We start from the raw sequence: 19,867 nt of genomic DNA on the forward strand, positions 1-19,867 counted from the left end.
TCGAGTTGCTCGAGGGCTGGAACTTGTCAAGTCTTGAGTAGGATCACCCTGTGTAGCCTAGACTTCCAGTTCTGTAGAATGACTTCCATCCCCTATAGGACGCCTCCTGTTCAGAGGCCAAGGCTCCCCATATCAGACAGTATCCTATCTCCTACCACCACCATCCTGCCTGGGGGAACTCCCTGTTCTGGACCTGCTTCACTGACCCCAAAGCTATAAACAATAGATGCATCAGGGCAGTGTTTCCCCACTCCATCCGGCTGGGCTGTGCTCACTTCCTTCCTGCTGGCTGCCTAAGGAAGTGTCCCTGCCCTGGGCAGTCTGGCCTGGTCTTTGTTTTCCCAGGAGTCCCACCCTTGGAGCTTCCTAGAAGCTTTGGTCCCTTGTGAAGCCAACTCAGGGGTTCAGGGATGCGCCACTAATGTGGAGGACCAAAGCCTGGGCTGGACACTCAGCCCCCATACAACTTTTTATTAGCACGCGGACTCCCTAGCGTTGGGGAGGTGCGCCACTTGGGTTCTGAGGGGTGGCTGGTTCAGGTGATTTGAGAGCAGGCAAGTCTGCCTGCACCTCCACAGAGGTCAGAAGGGACCCTGCTGGTCTTCAAGAGTCCCTCCTATGCGCTCTCTCTCCCACAGGGACACACATCTTCACACATTCATGTGTGAGAAGCCCCATGCTCTGCACATCCTCCTAGCCCCTGCCCACCCCCCACTCCCATATCACACAGACACAGGCATTAACACATTGTCACATTGTCTCCTTTGTCATACTTCAGATACTTCCGCTGTCAGTGGGAAAAAAAAAAATGACTCAGCTACTGGAAGCCCCCACCCCACCCCACCCAAGTCTTCCCCTCACACGAGATAGTTTCCTTCTTTGGCACCTGCTCTAGAGGGCCATTAGCTAAACAATCAAGCAAAATAGTGTGACTCCAATGAATACCGTCACTTGCCTCCCCCCACTACTGGATTTGATTTGAGGATGATTGAAACCTCAAGGAGATGAGCGCCTGACCCTAGGCCTATATCCTTCCTGTCACCTGGCACAACTCGTGGGCCCAGATCCTACTCAGAGGAAAGGTGCCAAGGGCTGCCAGCCAGCAAGGGAAGCAGGGTCGGGGGCTCTCCTCCCAGCCCCTGTTCCTGTCCCTTTCCGCCCAGAGGGGCAGCAGGAAGTGAGGAGAAAGGGCAGGGGTGGGAGGCGGGAGTGGTTGGGAGGGAATGGGGTTTATCAAATCTCCTGCAGGCTGTCCACAGGGCAGCAGCTGGTGCTAGTAGCCTGGCTAGAGAAGCCCACCTCAGGAAGAAGGGAGGCCGCCAACCTACTGGGCGGACAGACTCCCGTACAGGTGAGCCCAGAGACGACCTTTAAGCTGGTCGGGCCGCAGCTTTCAGGCGTGCGGGCGGGAAAGGGGCTGGCGGCTTCGGGAAGTTGAGTCGTGCTTTGGAGAGCAGATCTAAGAGGCCCGAGGGAACAGCTCTAAGCCTACTCCCTACCAGAAGGGGATTGCAAGGCAGAAGGGTTCAAACTGTGGAGTAGAGGCACTAGGGAGCCACTGCAGCCTACTTTCCATAATTCCGACCCGAAACTTCTGCGACTTGCACTTTATTTGTGCTTGACTGGGAGTCCCCATCCCACCTCTACCACGTCGCAGAGACTGGACCGGAGAGAATCCAGTGATTGGCCTACCCTGGTGTGGATCCGGAGAAAGCGGGTAGACCACTTTTCCTTTTGGGCCAGGCTGAACTTCAGCCCCTCTAGAAACGCGACGACCTACCCCCTGGTCACCAGGACAACCGCTGCATCGGCTTTGCTAGGGGAGGGCTCAGAGGCCGTCCTAGGCCCCCTCCTCTAGACAGGCAAGGGGCGGGGCTTCCCTCTGACCGCAAGCTAGTGGAGGGAGTCTTGGGATCCGAGAAGGCGGGTCGTTAATGTCCCTGGCGGCTCCGGATTCACTTGGGTCAAAATCTCTTATATTACACAAAGGGCCCACACTGCTAGAGTCCAAAGTCAGGCGTGTGGGACTGAACCCGCAGCTACCCCCAGTCAAGGCCTCGGCCGTAAGCCTTTATTCCACATACCACCACCTCCGCGCGCGCCCGCCCGCCCGCCCCATCTAGTATTCTACCCCTTTAAGAGGATGGCTGGAAAGAGTGGACTGTTCCACTGGCGACAGACTGTGGGGGTACTATCTCAGGCTGGATGACTCTCGCGGCTGAGACCCTAGCGGAAATCCCGATTTCAAGAAGTATTAGATCACAGAGAGATGACTATGTTCCTCTGCAGAAGGTCTGAGGGTCCTCGAACTCGAAACGCGGCACTGGAAGAAAGGAAGGCGGACGCACCCTCCCCGCGAGGCCGCAAATCCTGCCATAGGTCCACCTCCGAGGCTAGATTCTTAAAGGGCGCGCTGGCCTCGGGGCGGAGCCAGCAGAGGCTCGAGCTGGGGCAGTGCTTGGGCGAAGGGCCGGAGCGGGCTTGGCTGGTACCAGGATGGCGGCGGCCCTGGCGTGGGTCCTGGTGGCGCCTGGTGTGAGGTGAGGGCGGGCGTTGCAAGCTTGGTGACTCTCTCCCTATGAGCTGGGCTCTGAGTCTCTAGGGGCACCTTCATAAATGACCCAGGGACCCCACCCCCACCCAGGTGAACTCTGGCCCCACGTGCGGGGCGGGGGCGGGGTCCCGCACAAAGACCGGGAGAAATACCCTCCACTCGGGATCTCTTGTGCTAGGAGGTGAGGGTGTAGGCCGGTCGCGAGGACTCGCACAGATTTTCGGTGGCTGTGGTGGGAAGGGCAGGTCGGCGAGCATCGCCGTGCGTACTCCGCTGCCCCTTTGTCCCCGGACGCCTACTCCAAGCCAAAGACAGTGTCGGTGCCCGGGACTAAATCCTGACAGCCTCACTCTTCTGCTTTGGAGCATGTTGTACAGATACCAGTTCCTCTGCCGTGTTCATAACAGCTTCCCAGCTTCTGTGTGCATTGTGTTCAAATGCTATTCCTTCTCTAAGTCAAGAGTTCTTAGCGGGGGGTTGGGGGGCCTCTAGGGTGGAGCTTGTGTTCAGGGTGTTCTAAAACCGTGTGTTGTATGGTATATAGGCATGTAAGTGACTCTGGCCGTGAATCTGGAGCCTAATTCGTCCCATTTCCAGAAGGGACACAGACCTAAAGGAGATTCTTGCCCAGCCACAGGCAGCTCCAGAAAATTCTGTGGTTTGGTAGAGTCCCTAGATCTCTTGCCTGCCCTTCAGAATCCATCTCTCAAACTTCTTACGGCCTTGGCAGACACAGTGGGGAGCACAGTGTGGGTTTGGGGAGTGTAGATGGGAATAAGGTGCACGCCTCTGGAACTGTCTAGACTGATTTGTTCTCTCCCACACTTCCTTCAGTTCCTGAGCTGCTACCAGGCAGGTGACACTTCCTGTAGCCCCCAGCATGCGGGCAGGACTGGGTCCCATCATCACACTGGCCCTGGTGCTGGAGGTAGCATGGGCCGTGGAACTTAAGCCCACAGTGCCACCCATCTTCACTGGCCGACCCTTTGTGGTCGCATGGAATGTGCCCACACAAGAATGTGCCCCGCGCCACAAAGTGCCCCTGGACCTCAGGGCCTTCGATGTGGAGGCCTCACCGAATGAGGGGTTTGTCAACCAGAACATCACCACCTTCTACTACGACCGTCTAGGCCTGTATCCACGCTTCGATGCAGCTGGGATGTCTGTGCACGGTGGTGTGCCTCAGAACGGTAGCCTCTGCGCACACCTGCCCATGCTGAAGGAATCTGTGGAGCGCTATATTCACACCCAGGAGCCTGGGGGGCTGGCGGTCATTGACTGGGAGGAATGGAGGCCTGTATGGGTGCGAAACTGGCAGGAGAAGGATGTGTACCGGCAGTCTTCACGCCAGCTGGTGGCCAGTCGACACCCTGACTGGCCGCCAGACCGAATAGTAAAGCAGGCGCAGTATGAGTTTGAGTTTGCTGCTCGGCAGTTCATGTTGAATACACTACGCTATGTCAAGGCAGTCCGACCTCAGCACCTTTGGGGCTTCTACCTCTTTCCTGACTGCTATAATCATGATTATGTCCAGAACTGGGAGAGCTACACAGGCCGCTGTCCTGATGTGGAAGTGGCACGTAATGACCAGCTGGCCTGGCTCTGGGCGGAGAGCACCGCTCTCTTTCCCTCTGTGTACCTGGATGAGACACTGGCTTCCTCCACACACAGCCGCAACTTTGTGAGTTTCCGTGTTCAGGAGGCCCTTCGTGTGGCTCACACCCACCATGCAAACCATGCCCTCCCAGTGTACGTCTTCACACGCCCCACATACACCCGAGGACTCACAGGACTGAGTCAGGTATGTGTTCCAGGGCCTTGCCTTCTTCCTCCAGGAACCACTGCATGCTTGGGTTTATCGGGGACCAAAAGTACTAGAGTTTACTGTGTGTTCCACATTTCTTTTACTCTTGTGGAAGGCCAACGTCTTCCTCATTCTGTAAATAAGACTGAGGCCCAGAGCTGAGAATTAGCCTAGAGCCTCTGGGAAGTCTGTGAAAAGTGCACAGAATTAAAGCTGGTCGCCTAACTTAGGAGTCAGAATGTGGCTTTGGAGACGAAGGTCCCAGGTAGGCATGGACGTGGACTTACACCCAGAAAGCCGAACAGCCCTGCCTGGAGGCATACGGGGAGGGCTTGCGTCATGGTCAGCAGGTTAGAACAGGTGTGTCCCTCCTTTCCTGTCTGCTGTCAGTTTTCCTCAGTAATCATCCGTTCCCACACAGATGGACCTCATCTCTACCATCGGTGAGAGTGCAGCCCTGGGCTCAGCTGGTGTCATTTTCTGGGGCGACTCAGTGTATGCGTCAAGTATGGTAAGGGAGACCTCCCCAGCCAGCCAAACCTGGTGGGGAATTTATACTTTGGCTTTCACCCTCACCTGGGTATATGAACTCAGTCTAGCTTGGCTGCCTCCTAAGCATGGAGGCTTTGTCCCTGAACCCAACAGAGAAGAAGGGCACCCCCACCCTGTTCCCAGGAAGAGGAAATGCTGTCCCGAACAGCTGGAGTTCCACCCTTCCTCATCCGCACAGCTGGGTTCCAGTCTGTCTCCACCCCCACTTCTCACTAGGGACAGGACCGTAAAGGCTCGGGAACTGAATATATGATATGTACATATGTACACAAGTAAGTGTGCCCAGGATGAGCTTCAAAGAACACTTGCCTGGGCTAGGATTCCAACTCCACCGCTGCTGAAAGAAAGAGGTGTAGACAGTTTCCCATCAGGGCTTTGGGCTGAGGCAGCTACCATCGGATGCTCACCTGCTAACCTTGGCCTCTTCCTCCAGGAGACCTGCCAGTACCTCAAGAATTACCTAACACAGTGGCTGGTTCCCTACGTAGTCAATGTGTCCTGGGCCACCCAGTACTGCAGTTGGACCCAATGCCATGGCCATGGACGCTGTGTGCGCCGCAATCCCAGCGCCAATACCTTCCTGCACCTCAGTGCCAGCAGCTTCCGGCTGGTGCCTGGCCGTACACCTAATGAACCCCAGCTTCGACCCGAGGGGAAGCTCAGCGATGCCGACCTCAACTACCTGCAGACGCACTTTCGCTGCCAGTGCTACTTGGGCTGGGGTGGCGAGCAATGCCAAAGAGACCATAAGCGGGAAGCAGGAAGTGCCAGGAGAGCCTGGGCTGGGTCCCACCTCATTGCTCTGCTGGCTTTGGTAGCCATGGCCCTTACCTGAACCTTATAAAGAGGTCTCCCGGGGATATCACTCCAGCTGGCCTCTGGCACAAGGATCTGGGCATGAGGAGTATGTTGGGGGTAGACAAATTTGGCATGGGCAGAGCCCCCGTGATGCCTGGCAGGCATCCATGCAGCTGTCACCCCCCTGTTCTAAGGGGGAGAGAAAAATCCCCCAAGAAGCCCCTCATCTTGGCAGTGAAGAAGGAGGCTATAGCTAAACCAGGGAAGGCCTGACTCTACTTCCCTGCTCCTGGATAGTTTATAGTTCTGGGGTCTCTTTTGTAAATTAAATATAAAACAACTGTGCCTTGTTTTCCTGCTTCTGGGCTAGTATGTGCAAGAGAGCTCAGGGTTGTGGATGAGGTTAAGCTGAGCTCTTTGAGCCCCTCAGCTGTGTGGTCACTGGGGCCTAGGGCGGTGCCTGCTCAGCAGTTGTGGGGGGCAGGACCCACCAGAGTAGGATTCCTGCTCTACCCTAACCTCACTTCCACTTTACCTTGACTGGAATGAGTTGTGCCCACCATTGTGTGACTGATAGAGCTGGCTGTGTATCTGCCACCTGTCCCAGTAGCCCAGGCTGGGCCAACACCAGCTTTCTTCCCTCAGCCACCCAGGGAGAAAGGGGAAGTGATCTTCCCGGATGTTCCTACAGACAAGGGCAGTTCTGCTCCCTGATCCAAGGGCAGGGGACTCCTGTCACATGACCCTTCTCACCGGCTGAGTCACAGCCTTCTCTTGGGTCTGGGAGGTAGGCTGTCAATCCCTGTCACTACGTGGAAACCTGATGGAACTACCCTGATCCGCGGAGCAGGGTCATCCTCAAAGGTCAGCTTTGGAGCCAGGATATGAATATATATATAAGGTCAGTGATAGAGACAAACCTAGATATGTGAAGGTCCGGAGATTGATCACCAGCTGTGTGTGTGTGTGTGTGTGTGTGTGTGTGTGGTTATAAATACACAAAAACCCTCTCCCGTGCATCGAACAAACTGCCTAATAGGAGATCCAGAGGAGAGAAGTAGCGGAGCCGGGGTAGTTGGGACAACTCTGACCGGTGTTACCCCCATTGTCCTTCCCTCAGGCCCACTAGAGTGTCAGTGATGACCCCCTCAGCCCTGTCCTCAAGAAACTTAGTGGCCCTACAAGTGCTCCTACGGTTAGCTTGCACTAAGTCCCAAGTTCACACACCAGAACCAGAAAGTGAGTAAGGACAGCCAACAACCATGTTGAGATTTGAAAGGGATATGGAGGAACCAGGTGACAATGCATGCCTATTGTAATCCCTGTAACTTGGGAGAAAGGCAGGAAGATCGGAAGTTCAAGCCCAGTCCTGGCTTGGAGGCCAGACTAAGCTCTATGGATATAGCTCACATATGAGTATATGGCTCATATAGGCCAGTTACATATCTTCAAACAAAAGAGGAGCCTGCTGATGGTGTTGTTCACCTTTAATCCCAGCACTTGGGAGGCAGAGGCAGGTGAATCTCTGTGAGCTCCAGGCCAGCCTGGTCTACAGAGTGAGTTTCAGGACAGCCAGGGCTATACAGAGAAACCCTGCCTTGGGGAAAATAAATGAACAAATAAATAAATGAGAAATAGGGCTCTGGGCAAAAGGCACTTGCGATCAAGCCTGATTACCAGCTCCCTGGAATGGTCCTCTGACCTCTGTATGACCTTGTGGCACATATACAAATACATAAATAAATAAACATAACTTTAAAAAAGTTGTGAGGCAAGAGTCTCACTATGCAGTCCTACTTAGCTTAGCACTCAGTATGTAGATGAGGCTGGTCTTGAACTCACAGAAATCTACCTGTTTCTGCCCCCCATGCACTGGGATTACAGGCACGTGCCACCACACTAGACTTAATTTTAAAATCCAAAAAAAAAAAAAAAAGACCAAAAATAATGGAGTTCAACAAAGGAGAGCAAAGACTAGGGAAACTTCCGTCTCCTCCACACCTGTGATTTCCAACAACACACAGGGATGAGTACTGAGAACTGAATATATATATGCTACAAGACTCATGAATCCCCCTCTCCAAAACTAAAAAGCAGTAAATAGTTGCTAGAGAGAGGAGCTACCTACAAGTTGGCAAGCTGTTCCAAGGAAAACAGCTTTTGTGTATTGTTCCCCATGCTAGGGTTTGCCTTTTGGTGATACAGCTGCCTTTGAGTCATGTGGCTTCTATAAGTGGTCCCTCATGTTCTTCCTGTAACGTAACAAAAAACAACAACAACAACAAAAAAAAAAACTCTTTGATTCACCAGTCAGACTTGGACAGAATAGTCTCTTTGGTCTGTCATCAGTACTTTATCTGAGATGAATAGAAGTCCTTTACACTTGCTTAAGAAAAAGTCACGCCACACCAAAGATAACCAGAACGCCCTAAGGGGTAGAGGAAGGGTCAGGGTAGCAATGTGGGGCTGCTCAAAGACCCTAGGCATGCACAGGCAGTGAAACCAAGCCCATATGATAGCCCTACTGTGAGCACCAGTGTTCAGTGGCCACCAAGTACGAGCTTCAGTGGTTCAGGAACAGACACAGCTGCAGGCCCAGACAGCATTCCACCTGGGCAGGGCCATGTCCTCTCCTTACTTTCCAGGCCTTGCAGGCAAGCCTGGACCTGAGCACCTAGCAGATCTCAGTAACCAGCCCATGATTCACAGAGCTAGTAAAACAACAAACACATGAACACACAGTACTTATTCATGACCCCTGCTCATTTCCATGGTCATGCCAATACAGGGTCTCGTGATCGCAAAATAGCAACCTTGCTAGCACATGGTCCTAGGCACTGAGATCCCACACTTATATGTATAAACCCCTGGGGATTTGGGCAGTGGCTCAGTTAGCAATTCACAAAGACTGTCACTAACCAGACTATACAAAGGGTGATGACACACCTCAACTTCACAAACAGAACCTCCCAGAACCAGGGACAGGTTACCTATTAGGCAGTTAGGCAGGGCTTAAGAGCCTCCATACTTCTAGGAACCCACAAAAAAATTTTGTTTGACTTGTATACATGTGTGTGTGTGTGTGTGTGTTATAAGTATGCATATGTGTGCTGTAAAGGCCAAAAATAAAGGCTCTCTATTTTTTTATTAGCATTTTACATTTATTTGTACTTACATGTGGGCATGTGCATGCCATGATGCTTGGTAGAAGTCAGAAAACACCACTTGTCACAGTGGTATGGAGAAAGTACCCTAGAAGCATATAGTCCTCAGGGACCACACACTTAACCAGTTAGTTCTACCAAGTGTGTCCCAGGTATTGAACTCAGGTCATCAAGCTTGGCTGCAGGTGCTTTTACTGGCGAGCTATCTCACCAGGGCTTCTTATGCTTTAAAAATGTCTTTTTGAAGGGCTAGGGATATAGCTTAGTGATGGAGCATTTGGTTAGCAAGCATGAAGCCCTGGCTCCTATTCCCAGCACTGCAGAGAGAGAGACACACAGAGAGAAACAGAGACAGAGACAGACAGGCAGATAGATAGAGACACAGAGAGAGAGAAACTTGTTTTAATGAGGAGGGGACCCACAAAGGCAAAAGTGCCCAGAGGCTGAAATATCACGGTGCTGTGGAGAAAGGACTCCCTCTATAAGCACACAGCCCTCAGCGACCACACTGCAGGACCACACATTGCTGGACCTGGTTGGCTACTCTGCCTCCAGGCCCAGTAAGAACACAGCCTCCCCAAGTGCTGTCTGAGTGGGAGGTGCTGATGTTAGACCAGCCCCAGTCCCACCCCGTGCCAACACCAGCCGCCAGCCCATAAACTGGGTGGTGCGACTGTCTACAAAAGCTCAGAATTTCCCCGAAGCTGCAGCAGGCACAAGCAGCAGCTTGTTGAAGTTGCTGCAACTAAGGCCAAACCATGCTTGTGCTTACACAGCATGGTCAGGAAGTTTGGAGAATGAAACCCTTCAGTCCTGAGGTCAGCAGGGACAAGTGGGCAGCTGGCGGGTTTCCAGGGCTGGGTTCTTCTTGGTCACTTGAGCATCCCTTTTCCCAACGGTTGCCAGGATTCCTGGTGGGAGAAACGGAATGGCCTCCCTTATTCATCAGATCGGCCTGAACTGAGGGCTCAGCTCCTCTTTCAAAACAGATGTGATGCTTCCTCTGGTCCTTGGGGAAAGGGTGGGTAAGATAAGGCCAAGGCAAAGCTTGGGGGGAAGCAGATGGCAGAGTCCTGGCCACAGAGGGGACTCACTTGTACCTTTCATGGCAATGCTCCTCTCCAGGCCTCTACTCAGCTCTCTGACCTCGCTGGGCCCTACAGATTAATGGTCAACTAAAATCACAGCAGGGACAACCTTCTGAGGAAGGGGCTGGGCCCAACTATTTCAAGCAGGGTTCAGAAAGTTTGACATATGCCTTGAACTCTGCCTCCCTTGGCCAGGTCTCCCCAGACCCACCCCGTGCCACTGCAGCCCACCTGCTTTACATCTGTACCCTCTTCCTGACCTTGCTCAGCTTGGCCCAAGGCTCCGGAGGTTCCATGGTACCCAACAAGCCGTTCATCACTGTTTGGAATGCAGACACTTACTGGTGCCTGGAGAGTTGTGGAGTGGATGTGGATGTCAGTGTGTTTGACGTGATTGCCAACAAGGAGCAGAGCTTTCAAGGCCTTAACATGACAATTTTCTACAGCTGGCAGTTGGGCACCTACCCCTACTATACATCCACCGGGGAAGCCGTATATGGTGGCCTGCCCCAGAATGCTAGCCTGGTTACCCACCTTGTTCACGCATTCCAGGACATCAAGGCCGTCATGCCTGAACCTGACTTCTCAGGACTGGCAGTCATTGACTGGGAGGCATGGCGCCCACGATGGGCCTTCAACTGGGACAGCAAGGACATTTATCGACAGCGCTCAATGGCACTTGTCCAGGCAGAACACCCTGACTGGCCGGAAACTTTAGTGGAGTCAGTAGCTCAGGACCAGTTTCAGGAAGCTGCACAGGCCTGGATGGCAGGCACCCTCCAGCTGGGGCAGGTACTGCGTCCTCGTGGCCTCTGGGGCTACTATGGCTTCCCTGACTGCTACAACTATGACTTCCTAAGTTCCAATTACACAGGCCAGTGCTCACTAAACATCCGTGACCAGAATGATCAGCTAGAGTGGTTATGGAACCAGAGCTATGCCCTCTATCCCAGTATCTACTTGCCTCCAGCACTGATGGGCACAGGGAAGGCACGGTTGTATGTTCGACACCGTGTACAAGAGGCATTCCGTGTAGCTAGCGCTTCCAGAGACCCCAGTGTGCCTATACTGCCCTACGTGCAGATCTTCTATGAAATGACAGATCATCTTCTGTCCCTGGTGAGTCCTGTGTCACCTCGTCTTCACTGTCAGCCTTCCTTGGTAGATAATAAAGCAATAGGTCCAACAGCCGAGTCCACATAGCTTCAGGGTACTTCTGTCTTTTTGGGGGGCGGGGGCATCATGTAAATCAAACTCAAGGTCTTGTACAAATTCTTTCCCACTGACTTATACCCTAGTATTTTGCCCAATCATTCCCACATACATAGAACGTCTACTTGGTGCCAGCTTCTATGTGGAGCATGGATGATTCATAATTTTTTTTAAAGAATTTTTTTTATTTATTATGTGTACAGTATTCTCAGTATTCTGTCTGCATGTATGCCTGCAGGCCAGAAGAGGGCACCAGATCTCATTACAGATGGTTGTGAGCTTACAGATGGTTGTGAGCCACCATGTGGTTGCTGGGAATTGAACTCAGGACCTTTGGAAGAGCAGGCAGTGCTCTTAACCGCTGAGCCATCTCTCGAGCCCCGGTGATTCATAATTTAATAGAAAAATTAGTTCCTGTCTATTTACAGGCTAGACAGAGAACAGGCTTGCTCCCAGCTATCAGCACTAGAGCAGCCTCAGGTGAAGGCTACATATTATTTGTCCTATCCAGTGATGTTGCAGCAGTTCCCACAGGCAGGAAGGACGGTAGGTCCCATAGAACTATGCAATCTCCTTCCCAGGAGGAGCTGGAACAGAGCATTGGGGAGAGTGCAGCTCAGGGAGCAGCAGGTGTGGTGGTCTGGGTGAGCTCAAAAAATACATCTACCAAGGTAAGTCGAGGTCTGGGAGGAGGGGTAGGGATGAGGGGAGACTTGGCCTACTCTTTGTACCCAGGAAGTCCTGGCTGAGTGAAGGTAAGTATCACTTACCTGTAAGAGGTAAAGACTGAGTGGGCCCAGACAGGCTGTGGTCACTTACACTCTGCTTCCCACTCAGGAATCATGCCAGGTCATTAAAGAGTATATGGATTCCACACTTGGCCCTTTCATCATGAACGTGACCAGTGCAGCTCTTCTCTGCAGTGAAGCTCTGTGTTCCGGCCACGGTCGCTGTGCCCGCCGTCCCAGTTATCCCGAGGCTCTGCTCACCCTCAATCCGGCCAGTTTTTCCATTCAGCTAACAAGTGATGGCAGGCCCCTAAGCCTCAATGGTACCCTCACACTTAATGATCGGACAGAGATGGCTATGAAATTCAAGTGTCGCTGCTACCGTGGATGGCGTGGAAAGTGGTGTGAGAAGCAGGGTACGTACTGATTAGCTGGACCTGCTCGCACATGCTGAACACCTAACATACCCTGGGCCTACTTATGACTTCCTCAAATACAGTCACATGCATACAGTCACAGTCAGGAGTACACTCAACCACTGTTCTAATCATATGCACACAGGCACACTCATGGGGGTAGTCACATAGTGACTCAGAATTAAGGGCCGGCACTATAAGGACCTACTTGGCAGAATCATAGGCAAGTCCTTCAGAATCTATGAGTCAGCAGTCACAAAAGCTGGCATTTGCCATATGTCTGCTCTGTGCCAAGACTTGTGCTAAATAAGCACTAGAAGTCTTCACAATTCAAGACACGCAGGAGGGGTGAATACTTTTCACTTATTTTTTGCTGTGCTGGAAATTGAAGGTAGGACCTCACACATGTTAAGTGTGTGCTCTACCACTAGGCTATATTCCTAGCCACTGAGGGGGAGTACTTTTTGTCCAGTGTTGCCCAGCAAGAAGAGACAAGCAAGGCCAGGCATGATGGCGCACACCTGTAATCCCAGCACTCGGGAGGCAGAGGCAGGCGGATCTCTGTGTGTTTGAGGCCAGCCTGGTCTACAGAGTGAGTTCCAGGGCAGTCTCCAAAGCTACAGATAAATCCTGTCTTGAAAAAGAAAAACAGAAAACAAAACAAAACCAAGATGTATATTGAAATCTAGGTTATCTGGCTCCAAAGACAGAAACTTGCACACCTACTGTGTGTTGGTGGTGCCCTAAATGAGCTGGGAAAACACAATAACACCACTCTACAGGATCCCTGTATCTCCAGAGAGATACTAGCACTGGTCAACCCAGCCAAGGAAGCTGTCATATTTTACTTAGCTGTTTAGTTAGCTCCTAAAGTAGGCAAGTCTCAGAACCCAGAAAGCACTGGGAAGGCTCGTTTCTTTCACCCAAGTGTGTTGTCTAAAGACCACTGCTTTCCATGATCAGGAAGAAGTCCTTTGATGCACTAGGTCTGCTAGACACTATCAAAGAGAAGACAAAACGAAACTCCATTACTACGAGCCCGGGGCGGAGCGGGGAGAGGTGCAGGCGGAGCCAAACACAAGCAAGCAGCTAGAAGTCAGAGGCAGGGCCTGCAGTGGCCGGGCCAAGAGAAGGCGGAGCCATCGGGAGGAAGTTTTAGGCCTGACCACCGCCGGAAGGGAAGAAACCAGGGGACCGAATGGGCCTGCACTAGCTCTGTTGTGACGCTCAGAACCAGGGGCGGGGTGTCTAGGTGGTGACATTCCGGGCACGGAGGACTTAGGAGGAGGTACGCCGTCTCCGGGGAAGACTGCTGTGAGTCCTCCGTACGACTGGGACCAGCGTAGGCAAACCGAGGAATCGGAGCCAGAGACCGCGAGATACCGAATCGTGCGCAGGCTGGGCGCGGACCATCCCGGAGCTCGGCTTTAACATGTCAGTATCACCCTCACAGCTCACACGTTACTCATCTATCCTCCCCGCGCCTGTGGTCCCTCAAGTGGCCATGTCGCCCCTCAAGTCTTACCAGCGCTGGCCCTTTCCCCCGTCCCCCGCCCCCCCCCCCCCCCCCGCATGCTGAGCCATACCCACCCATAATCAAACTTTCAAAACCCCCACTCCCAAAAGATCCTGCCTGTGTCCCACAAGGGGCAAGTGCACACCCTCTCTGAATACCGGGAGCTTTGCTCTACCTACAGTGGTGGGGCCCGCAATGAAGGGGTTAAGCCGGTCTGGGGAACCCTGGGGCTCTGGGTAGGGGCGGACCCTGAGGTTCCTCCTTCCAGTCCTTGCTTAGGAGCTGGGAGGGAACGCTGCTCCGACTGAGCTGACTGAGGCAGGTAAGGGGCTTAAAGCCCAGGTATGGGATTTGTGTGAGGGGTGAGAACTGCCTGCCCTCATGCTCAGGGAAAGTTGGGAAGGGGAGTCAGGAGGCACTTTAAGTGGGAGCAGATGAGAGAGAGGGAGTTAACTGTTCATGCACTCCCAAGAAATCCCCCAACATAGCCCCTTCTTCCAGCAGAACCTAAAATAAGGTAGGCAAACAATGAGGATTAGACATTGGGTTTAGGCCTAGGTCCCCAACTTGGTGACCTGGGTCCCCAGTTTGGTGACCGTTGGACACCTTAGATTTAAGGAAGCCATAATCCTTATCAGGGTAGCTATGAAACTCAGGCCAGAGGCAAGCAGGCTTGCAAAAGCCACATTCTGTGCAATGGGCCAATCTCCATGCTGATGCTGTTAAGACACCATATGTAGCAACAGTTGGGTCTATACCCAAAGTGTTCTGAACTGGACAGAATCGGAGAGGGGAACCATCAGCTCTGCTCTCCAGGAAGGAAGGCAGGTGGTGGTGATGGGGGCCTACTGGGCCTGTTTGGGTGGGTGCGTGGGTCCCAGCATCCACTTGATAGCAGGTGTGGCTCGATAGCTGCAAAAGCTCAGAGCTAGTGGAGAGCCGACATGTAGGGAGAAGGAGGGACAGGGCAACTGCTGGGAGTGATCTTCCTTCTGAAAAAGAAACCTCAGGTTATAGCGAAGTAGAGAGATATCTGGTTCACCCTTTGCCAGGCTAGCCAGCTACAGTCATGAACTACTACAGATAAGACAGGCTGCTCGGGGTGGTGACGGCTGATGCTTGCCATCCTAGGACTTAGGAGGCTAAGGCAGTTGGATCGCTACTTTGAGGCAAGCATAGGCTACATACCCTGGAGAGAGACAGAGGTGGGGGCGACCCAAACCAAAGCAAGAGATAGCCCGCAAGTGGACAAGGTTGGTTAGCCTGGCACAGTGAGCTGTTGTAATGGTCAACAAATTTGTAGCCAGAACTTCTGGGTTCTACCACAGCTTCCAGCATTTACCATAACCCCCCTCAGCCTCCCTCCAGTGTTGGGGTAGGACACCTGGGTTCATTCATTCATAGGGATGGGTCTCTTCCTGGGCACCTGTACTTTCCAGTGCATTCCCCAGTTCCCAAATGCAAAACCCCCATCCCTCAGTCCTTCCCTGCCTCCACCCTGTCTTCCTGACACAGCCTAGCGTGGCTGTTATCCACAGGAGGTGAATCCGTGTATGAGGCGATGCCACTGCCTGGAGACTGTGGTCTTACCCTCCAGCCTGGCAGTGAGCCACCTGAAACCTAATGGGAAGTGACCTTGGCTTCCTATCTGCCTCAGCTGAGCCTGGATCCTACCTGTAGGCAAGAGCTGACTCTGAGCCCTGGCCCAGCCACACTGACCCCTACCTTAGACCGGATGGAGCTGATCCTGAGTACCAGCCCAGCCAAGCTGACTCTAGATCCTGCATGCCAGCCAGAATTGACCCTGAGAGTCAACCTGACCAAGCTAACCCTGGATCCTGCACGCCAGCCAGAGCTGTCACTGAGTCCTAGGATAGCTGAGCTGACCCTGGATTCCACATGCCACCCAGAGATGACCCTCAGTCCTGGCCCAGCTGAGCTTACCCTGGATCCTGCATGCCAGGAGACCCCAGCCCTCAACCCAGCTGAGCTGACCCTGGAGCCTGTGCACTGTCGACCTGAGCTCCTGAGTGCTTGTGCTGACCTCATCAATGACCAGTGGCCCCGCAGCCGTGCCTCCCGTCTCCACTCCCTGGGCCAGTCCTCAGATGCCTTCCCCCTCTGCCTGATGCTGCTGAGCCCTCATCCCACGCCTGGAGCATCCCCTATTGTGGTGGGCCATGCCCGCTTATCACGGGTACTGGACCATCCCCACAGCCTCTTAGTGGAGACAGTGGTGGTAGCCCGGGCTCTGAGAGGCCGTGGCTTTGGCCGCCGCCTCATGGAGGGCTTGGAGGCTTTTGCCCGAGCCCGGGGCTTCCGCCGGCTTCACCTCACTACCCATGATCAGTTATACTTCTATGCCCATCTGGGCTACAACCTGGGTGAGCCTGTGCAGGGTTTGGTCTTCACCAACCGTCGGCTGCCCACTACCTTCCTACGTGCCTTCTCTAAGACACCCTGCCCTCAGCCACCCTGCAAGGGGCCTATCCTAGCTGCCCAAGGCATCCCAAAGAGCTCCAAGGGACCCCCATTGCCACCACCTCCTCCCTTACCCCAGTCTCTGACCACATCACCCCCTCCTTCACCAGGGCCCCTTGCTCAAAGCATGCTAGAGACACGATACCGAGATCTGAAGGGGTGCCCTATATTCTGGATGGAAAAAGACATCTGAAGGCTAGGCACTGTCTGTCTGGGACACTGAATTGCCCAGAACAGTCCCAGCCTCAGCCCACTGGCCATACTTTAGCCCCCTAGCCCCTGGGGGCAACCTTAGCCTGTGTATGTTTCCTGGGTACCAATGGGCCAGGAGGTGGCTTAAGAGCTTTGGCTCAAAGCTGTTAGTGTGGCTGAATAAAGGCTTCCATTAGATATGGCTGTGACAATTTATTTGTTAACCCCTCTGCCCAGATCCTCTCTCCCTAACTTGGCCCAAGAGCCATTGATGAGGTAATATCTGTCCTTTGTTGTTCCTCCTCTGCCAGGCCCATGGTAACTGTTCCTTTCCCATTTGCTCATTACCAAGTACTTACTCTGTGTCAAGCCCGGCACTGGACATTGGCAGTGAAGAATTTGTGTGTGTGGCAGGACTCATGCTGGGAGCCAAAGGGATCCGGGAGATAGGCGATGGTAGAGACCTGAGTGCTGAATATGAATTAAGTCAGGGAAGTGAGAAGGCAAGCACTGAGTGTACTTGAGGCAGAGACAACACAGGCAGGGGAAAGCCGGGGACTTGTGACAGCCATGAGTTGGGGAGGCCTTAGAGAACATGATGGTGCCATAACAGGGATGGACAAGCACAGGATGCTTGGGGTATGGCCTCTCTGAGAGACCCATGGAACACTTTGGAGCCATGTTTAACCCCCAGTCCTGACCCTTGAGGGGAGGAACTTGGGAAGCTTTCCCAGCTTTCAGCTTTCCTTGCCGTGCAAAAGGCATGGCCTTGGCTGTGGACTCTAAGCTCATACCCCCTCTCTCCTGCAGGTTTCCATCTTTGTGGCACGACCATGCAGCTAGGCCTAACCCTGGTGGTGGGGGTAGCCCTGTGCTTGGTGTATGGCCAGTCTTTGCTGCAGGTTCCTGAGCGTCCCTTTTCTGTGCTGTGGAATGTACCCTCAGCAAGATGTAAGGCCCACTTTGGTGTGCACCTACCACTCAATGCCCTCAGCATCGTAGCCAACTATGGCCAGCATTTTCATGGCCAAAACATCACCATCTTCTACAAGAACCAGTTTGGTCTTTATCCTTATTTTGGACCTAGAGGCACAGTCCATAATGGGGGTATCCCTCAGGCTATGTCACTAAATCGCCACTTGGCACAAGCTGCCCATCAGATCCTCCACAGCCTCGGGTCTAGCTTTGCTGGCTTGGCAGTGCTGGACTGGGAAGAGTGGTATCCACTCTGGGCTGGGAACTGGGGTCCCCATCGCCAAGTCTACCAGGCTGCCTCCTGGGCTTGGGCACAGCAGATGTTCCCCCAGATGGGCCCTCAGGAACAGTTCCACAAAGCCCATACTAGCTTTGAGCAGGCTGCCCGTGCCCTGATGGAGTCCACACTGCAACTGGGCCGGACACTTCGCCCACGTGGGCTCTGGGGTTTTTATCGATACCCAGTCTGTGGTAATGGCTGGCATAATACAGCTTCCAACTATACAGGCCACTGCCATGCAGCCACCGTTAGCCGAAACAACCAACTACATTGGCTCTGGGCCGCCTCTAGCGCCATCTTCCCTAGCATCTATCTCCCACCCGAAATGCCACCTGCCTACCATCAGGCCTTTGTCCGACACCGCCTAGAGGAGGCCTTCCGTGTAGCCCTTGCCGGGCACGCACATCCTTTACCTGTTCTGGCCTACGCTCGCCTCACACACCGGAGCTCTGGGAGATTCTTGTCTCTGGTAAGTAAAAGCTGAGGTTTAGGGGTCTGAGTCCAGAGACACAGCTCTGTTCTAGAAGGACCTGAAGAGAAGACATTGCCTAAAGGACTTGGGAAGGCGGTCATGATCTAGAGGTTTTAAAAAGTTCCTATCCTGCTGGGTGGGGGTGACGCATGCCTTTAATCCCAACACTTAGGAGGCAGAAGGAAGCAGATCTCTGAGTTCGAGGCCAGGCTGGTATACAGAGTGAGTTCCATGATGGACTGGAGCTATATAATGAGACCCTGTCTCAAAAACAAACAAAAAGATCCCAGCCTGCTGTAAGGAGGCATGGCTGTGTGCTGGGATATCTCAGTGGGTTAGATAGAATCCATCCTTTGGGTATCTGGTCTAAGGACGGTTATTCTCTGGAGGCCCTGGGAAATTACTTAGAGCTCTGTCAAAAGGGCCCTATCTAGAGGCAGATCAATCATAGCAGTAAATCAAATGGTACCTTCAATGAAGTTGGGCCCTGATGGGAATCTGGCCAGCCCAGCTTTGACTTAACAGTTCTTTGCCCCCAGGATGACCTGGTGAGGACTATTGGCGTGAGTGCAGCACTGGGAGCAACTGGAGTGGTTCTCTGGGGAGACCTGAGCTTCTCCAGCTCTGAGGTGAGCATGGCCCCTTGTGTACACGCTGGAGTCCTAAGTTAAGGGAGAAGCCATGCCGAGTCAGAGAAGGAGCAATGATGTATACATATCTCTTCTCTCCTTAGGAGGAGTGCTGGCGTCTCCATGACTACCTAGTGGGCACTTTAGGCCCCTATGTGATCAATGTGACAAAGGCTGCCATGGCCTGCAGTCACCAACGATGTCATGGCCATGGTCGCTGTGCCCGGAGAGACCCTGGACAAATGGAAGCCTTTCTGCATCTGAAGCCAGATGACAGTCTTGGAGCTTGGAAGTCCTTCAGATGCCGCTGTTACTTGGGTTGGGCTGGCCCTACTTGCCAGGAGCCTAAACCTGAACCTAAGGAAGCTACATAAAGTCAGGAGTTCCTGCCCTTGGTTCTTGTCCCTGCCGCCACTTTCCCAGGCTAGGGAAATTCGCCTTTATGCTTTGTTTAGCTAATAGAACTTTACCAAGTAAATAGGCCACTTCCACCAACACACCTCCCCTCAGAATTCCTAAGGAATAGATAGGGCCTAATTAAAAACATAAAACCTGGTTCAGAGCTCTCTGAGGTCATCTGACTTAAGGCAATAGAGCAGCCTCAGGGAGTCAGTTCCAGACATTTAAGGTTGCCAGCCTGCCTAGGGCTTTGTTTCTGTACCTTAGTGCAGCTACTGAAAAGTCATAGCTAGGGGCAGAGAGGCAACCCCTACACTCTTCCCAACATACGCGCATATACACGTGCACGCATGTGCCCTCGCCAAAAAAATAAATAAGCTAAGGCCTGTTAAATGATAGGCTATTATTTGTACTCTCATCCATAAAGTCACTTTTTCGTTACTTGAGGTTTGTCTGTCCTCACTATTCTACCAAGTGTCAAACCCTGGCCTCAATGCTGATGGCCCATTACAAGGGCCTAGCGAAGCTTCCAGCAAGGAGGGAAACTACTGAGTTAACTATCAACCCAGGCGCCGCGGAGACAAGGGGAGGAGGAGGGGCAAAGGGG

The 19,867-nt window shown here is 53.1% G+C and overlaps 4 protein-coding genes across 9 annotated transcripts; all 4 read left to right on the plus strand.

The window, feature by feature from the left end:
* Nucleotides 1-1,274: 1,274 nt before the first annotated feature.
* Nucleotides 1,275-6,045, plus strand: Hyal2 (hyaluronidase 2). Of its 2 annotated transcripts, none has more exons than XM_013346465.2 (4): nucleotides 1,275-1,351; nucleotides 3,389-4,355; nucleotides 4,780-4,869; nucleotides 5,344-6,045. In XM_013346465.2, the coding sequence occupies exons 2-4, from the start codon at nucleotides 3,435-3,437 to the stop codon at nucleotides 5,743-5,745; spliced, it is 1,413 nt and encodes a 470-aa protein (XP_013201919.1). In that variant the 5' UTR covers nucleotides 1,275-1,351; nucleotides 3,389-3,434; the 3' UTR covers nucleotides 5,746-6,045. The 2 variants fall into 2 exon arrangements, with proteins under 2 accessions (XP_013201919.1, XP_005347910.2); XM_005347853.3 differs by lacking the exon at nucleotides 1,275-1,351 and adding an exon at nucleotides 2,226-2,540.
* A 3,532-nt stretch (nucleotides 6,046-9,577) lies between these two features.
* Hyal1 (hyaluronidase 1) lies at nucleotides 9,578-15,564 on the plus strand. Of its 4 annotated transcripts, XR_003376953.1 has the most exons (7): nucleotides 9,578-9,690; nucleotides 10,156-11,079; nucleotides 11,754-11,843; nucleotides 12,010-12,316; nucleotides 13,569-13,750; nucleotides 14,101-14,154; nucleotides 15,490-15,554. XR_003376953.1 is itself a non-coding variant. In XM_013346635.2 (6 exons), exons 1-5 carry the CDS (start codon nucleotides 9,631-9,633, stop codon nucleotides 13,745-13,747), a joined length of 1,560 nt encoding a protein of 519 aa, XP_013202089.1. In that variant the 5' UTR covers nucleotides 9,578-9,630; the 3' UTR covers nucleotides 13,748-13,750; nucleotides 15,490-15,564. The 4 variants fall into 4 exon arrangements, 3 of the variants coding, with proteins under 3 accessions (XP_013202089.1, XP_026635157.1, XP_013202088.1); XM_013346635.2 differs by lacking the exon at nucleotides 14,101-14,154 and having other exon boundaries at nucleotides 15,490-15,564; XM_026779356.1 differs by lacking the exon at nucleotides 14,101-14,154 and having other exon boundaries at nucleotides 14,964-15,520.
* Nucleotides 13,680-16,703, plus strand: Naa80 (N(alpha)-acetyltransferase 80, NatH catalytic subunit). Its single transcript, XM_013346637.2, has 2 exons — nucleotides 13,680-13,750; nucleotides 15,513-16,703. Coding segments are annotated over exons 1-2 (996 nt in total). The 5' UTR covers nucleotides 13,680-13,748; the 3' UTR covers nucleotides 16,507-16,703.
* A 619-nt stretch (nucleotides 16,704-17,322) lies between these two features.
* On the plus strand, nucleotides 17,323-19,685 carry Hyal3 (hyaluronidase 3). Of its 2 annotated transcripts, XM_026779357.1 has the most exons (4): nucleotides 17,323-17,456; nucleotides 17,988-18,229; nucleotides 18,772-18,861; nucleotides 18,966-19,685. In XM_026779357.1, exons 1-4 carry the CDS (start codon nucleotides 17,339-17,341, stop codon nucleotides 19,233-19,235), a joined length of 720 nt encoding a protein of 239 aa, XP_026635158.1. In that variant the 5' UTR covers nucleotides 17,323-17,338; the 3' UTR covers nucleotides 19,236-19,685. The 2 variants fall into 2 exon arrangements, with proteins under 2 accessions (XP_026635158.1, XP_005347912.1); XM_005347855.3 differs by having other exon boundaries at nucleotides 17,323-18,229.
* The last annotated feature ends 182 nt before the right edge of the window (nucleotides 19,686-19,867 follow it).

The sequence above is a fragment of the Microtus ochrogaster genome, chromosome 5, assembly GCF_000317375.1.
Source record: "Microtus ochrogaster isolate Prairie Vole_2 chromosome 5, MicOch1.0, whole genome shotgun sequence".
NCBI classification, from domain to species: Eukaryota; Metazoa; Chordata; class Mammalia; order Rodentia; family Cricetidae; genus Microtus; species Microtus ochrogaster.

Bases quoted from the DNA above. Each gene is read 5' to 3' on its own strand.
- Hyal2 (XM_013346465.2), top strand. From the start codon at position 3,435: ATGCGGGCAGGACTGGGTCCCATCATCACACTGGCCCTGGTGCTGGAG. The intron at 4,356-4,779 runs GTATGTGTTCCA...GTTCCCACACAG, and splicing joins GACTCACAGGACTGAGTCAG to ATGGACCTCATCTCTACCAT. The intron at 4,870-5,343 runs GTAAGGGAGACC...CTCTTCCTCCAG, and splicing joins CAGTGTATGCGTCAAGTATG to GAGACCTGCCAGTACCTCAA.
- Hyal1 (XM_013346635.2), top strand. From the start codon at position 9,631: ATGCTTGTGCTTACACAGCATGGTCAGGAAGTTTGGAGAATGAAACCC. The intron at 11,844-12,009 runs GTAAGTCGAGGT...CTTCCCACTCAG, and splicing joins CAAAAAATACATCTACCAAG to GAATCATGCCAGGTCATTAA. The intron at 12,317-13,568 runs GTACGTACTGAT...CGGGGTGTCTAG, and splicing joins AAAGTGGTGTGAGAAGCAGG to GTGGTGACATTCCGGGCACG.
- Hyal3 (XM_005347855.3), top strand. From the start codon at position 17,339: ATGCAGCTAGGCCTAACCCTGGTGGTGGGGGTAGCCCTGTGCTTGGTG. The intron at 18,230-18,771 runs GTAAGTAAAAGC...CTTTGCCCCCAG, and splicing joins CTGGGAGATTCTTGTCTCTG to GATGACCTGGTGAGGACTAT. The intron at 18,862-18,965 runs GTGAGCATGGCC...TTCTCTCCTTAG, and splicing joins TGAGCTTCTCCAGCTCTGAG to GAGGAGTGCTGGCGTCTCCA.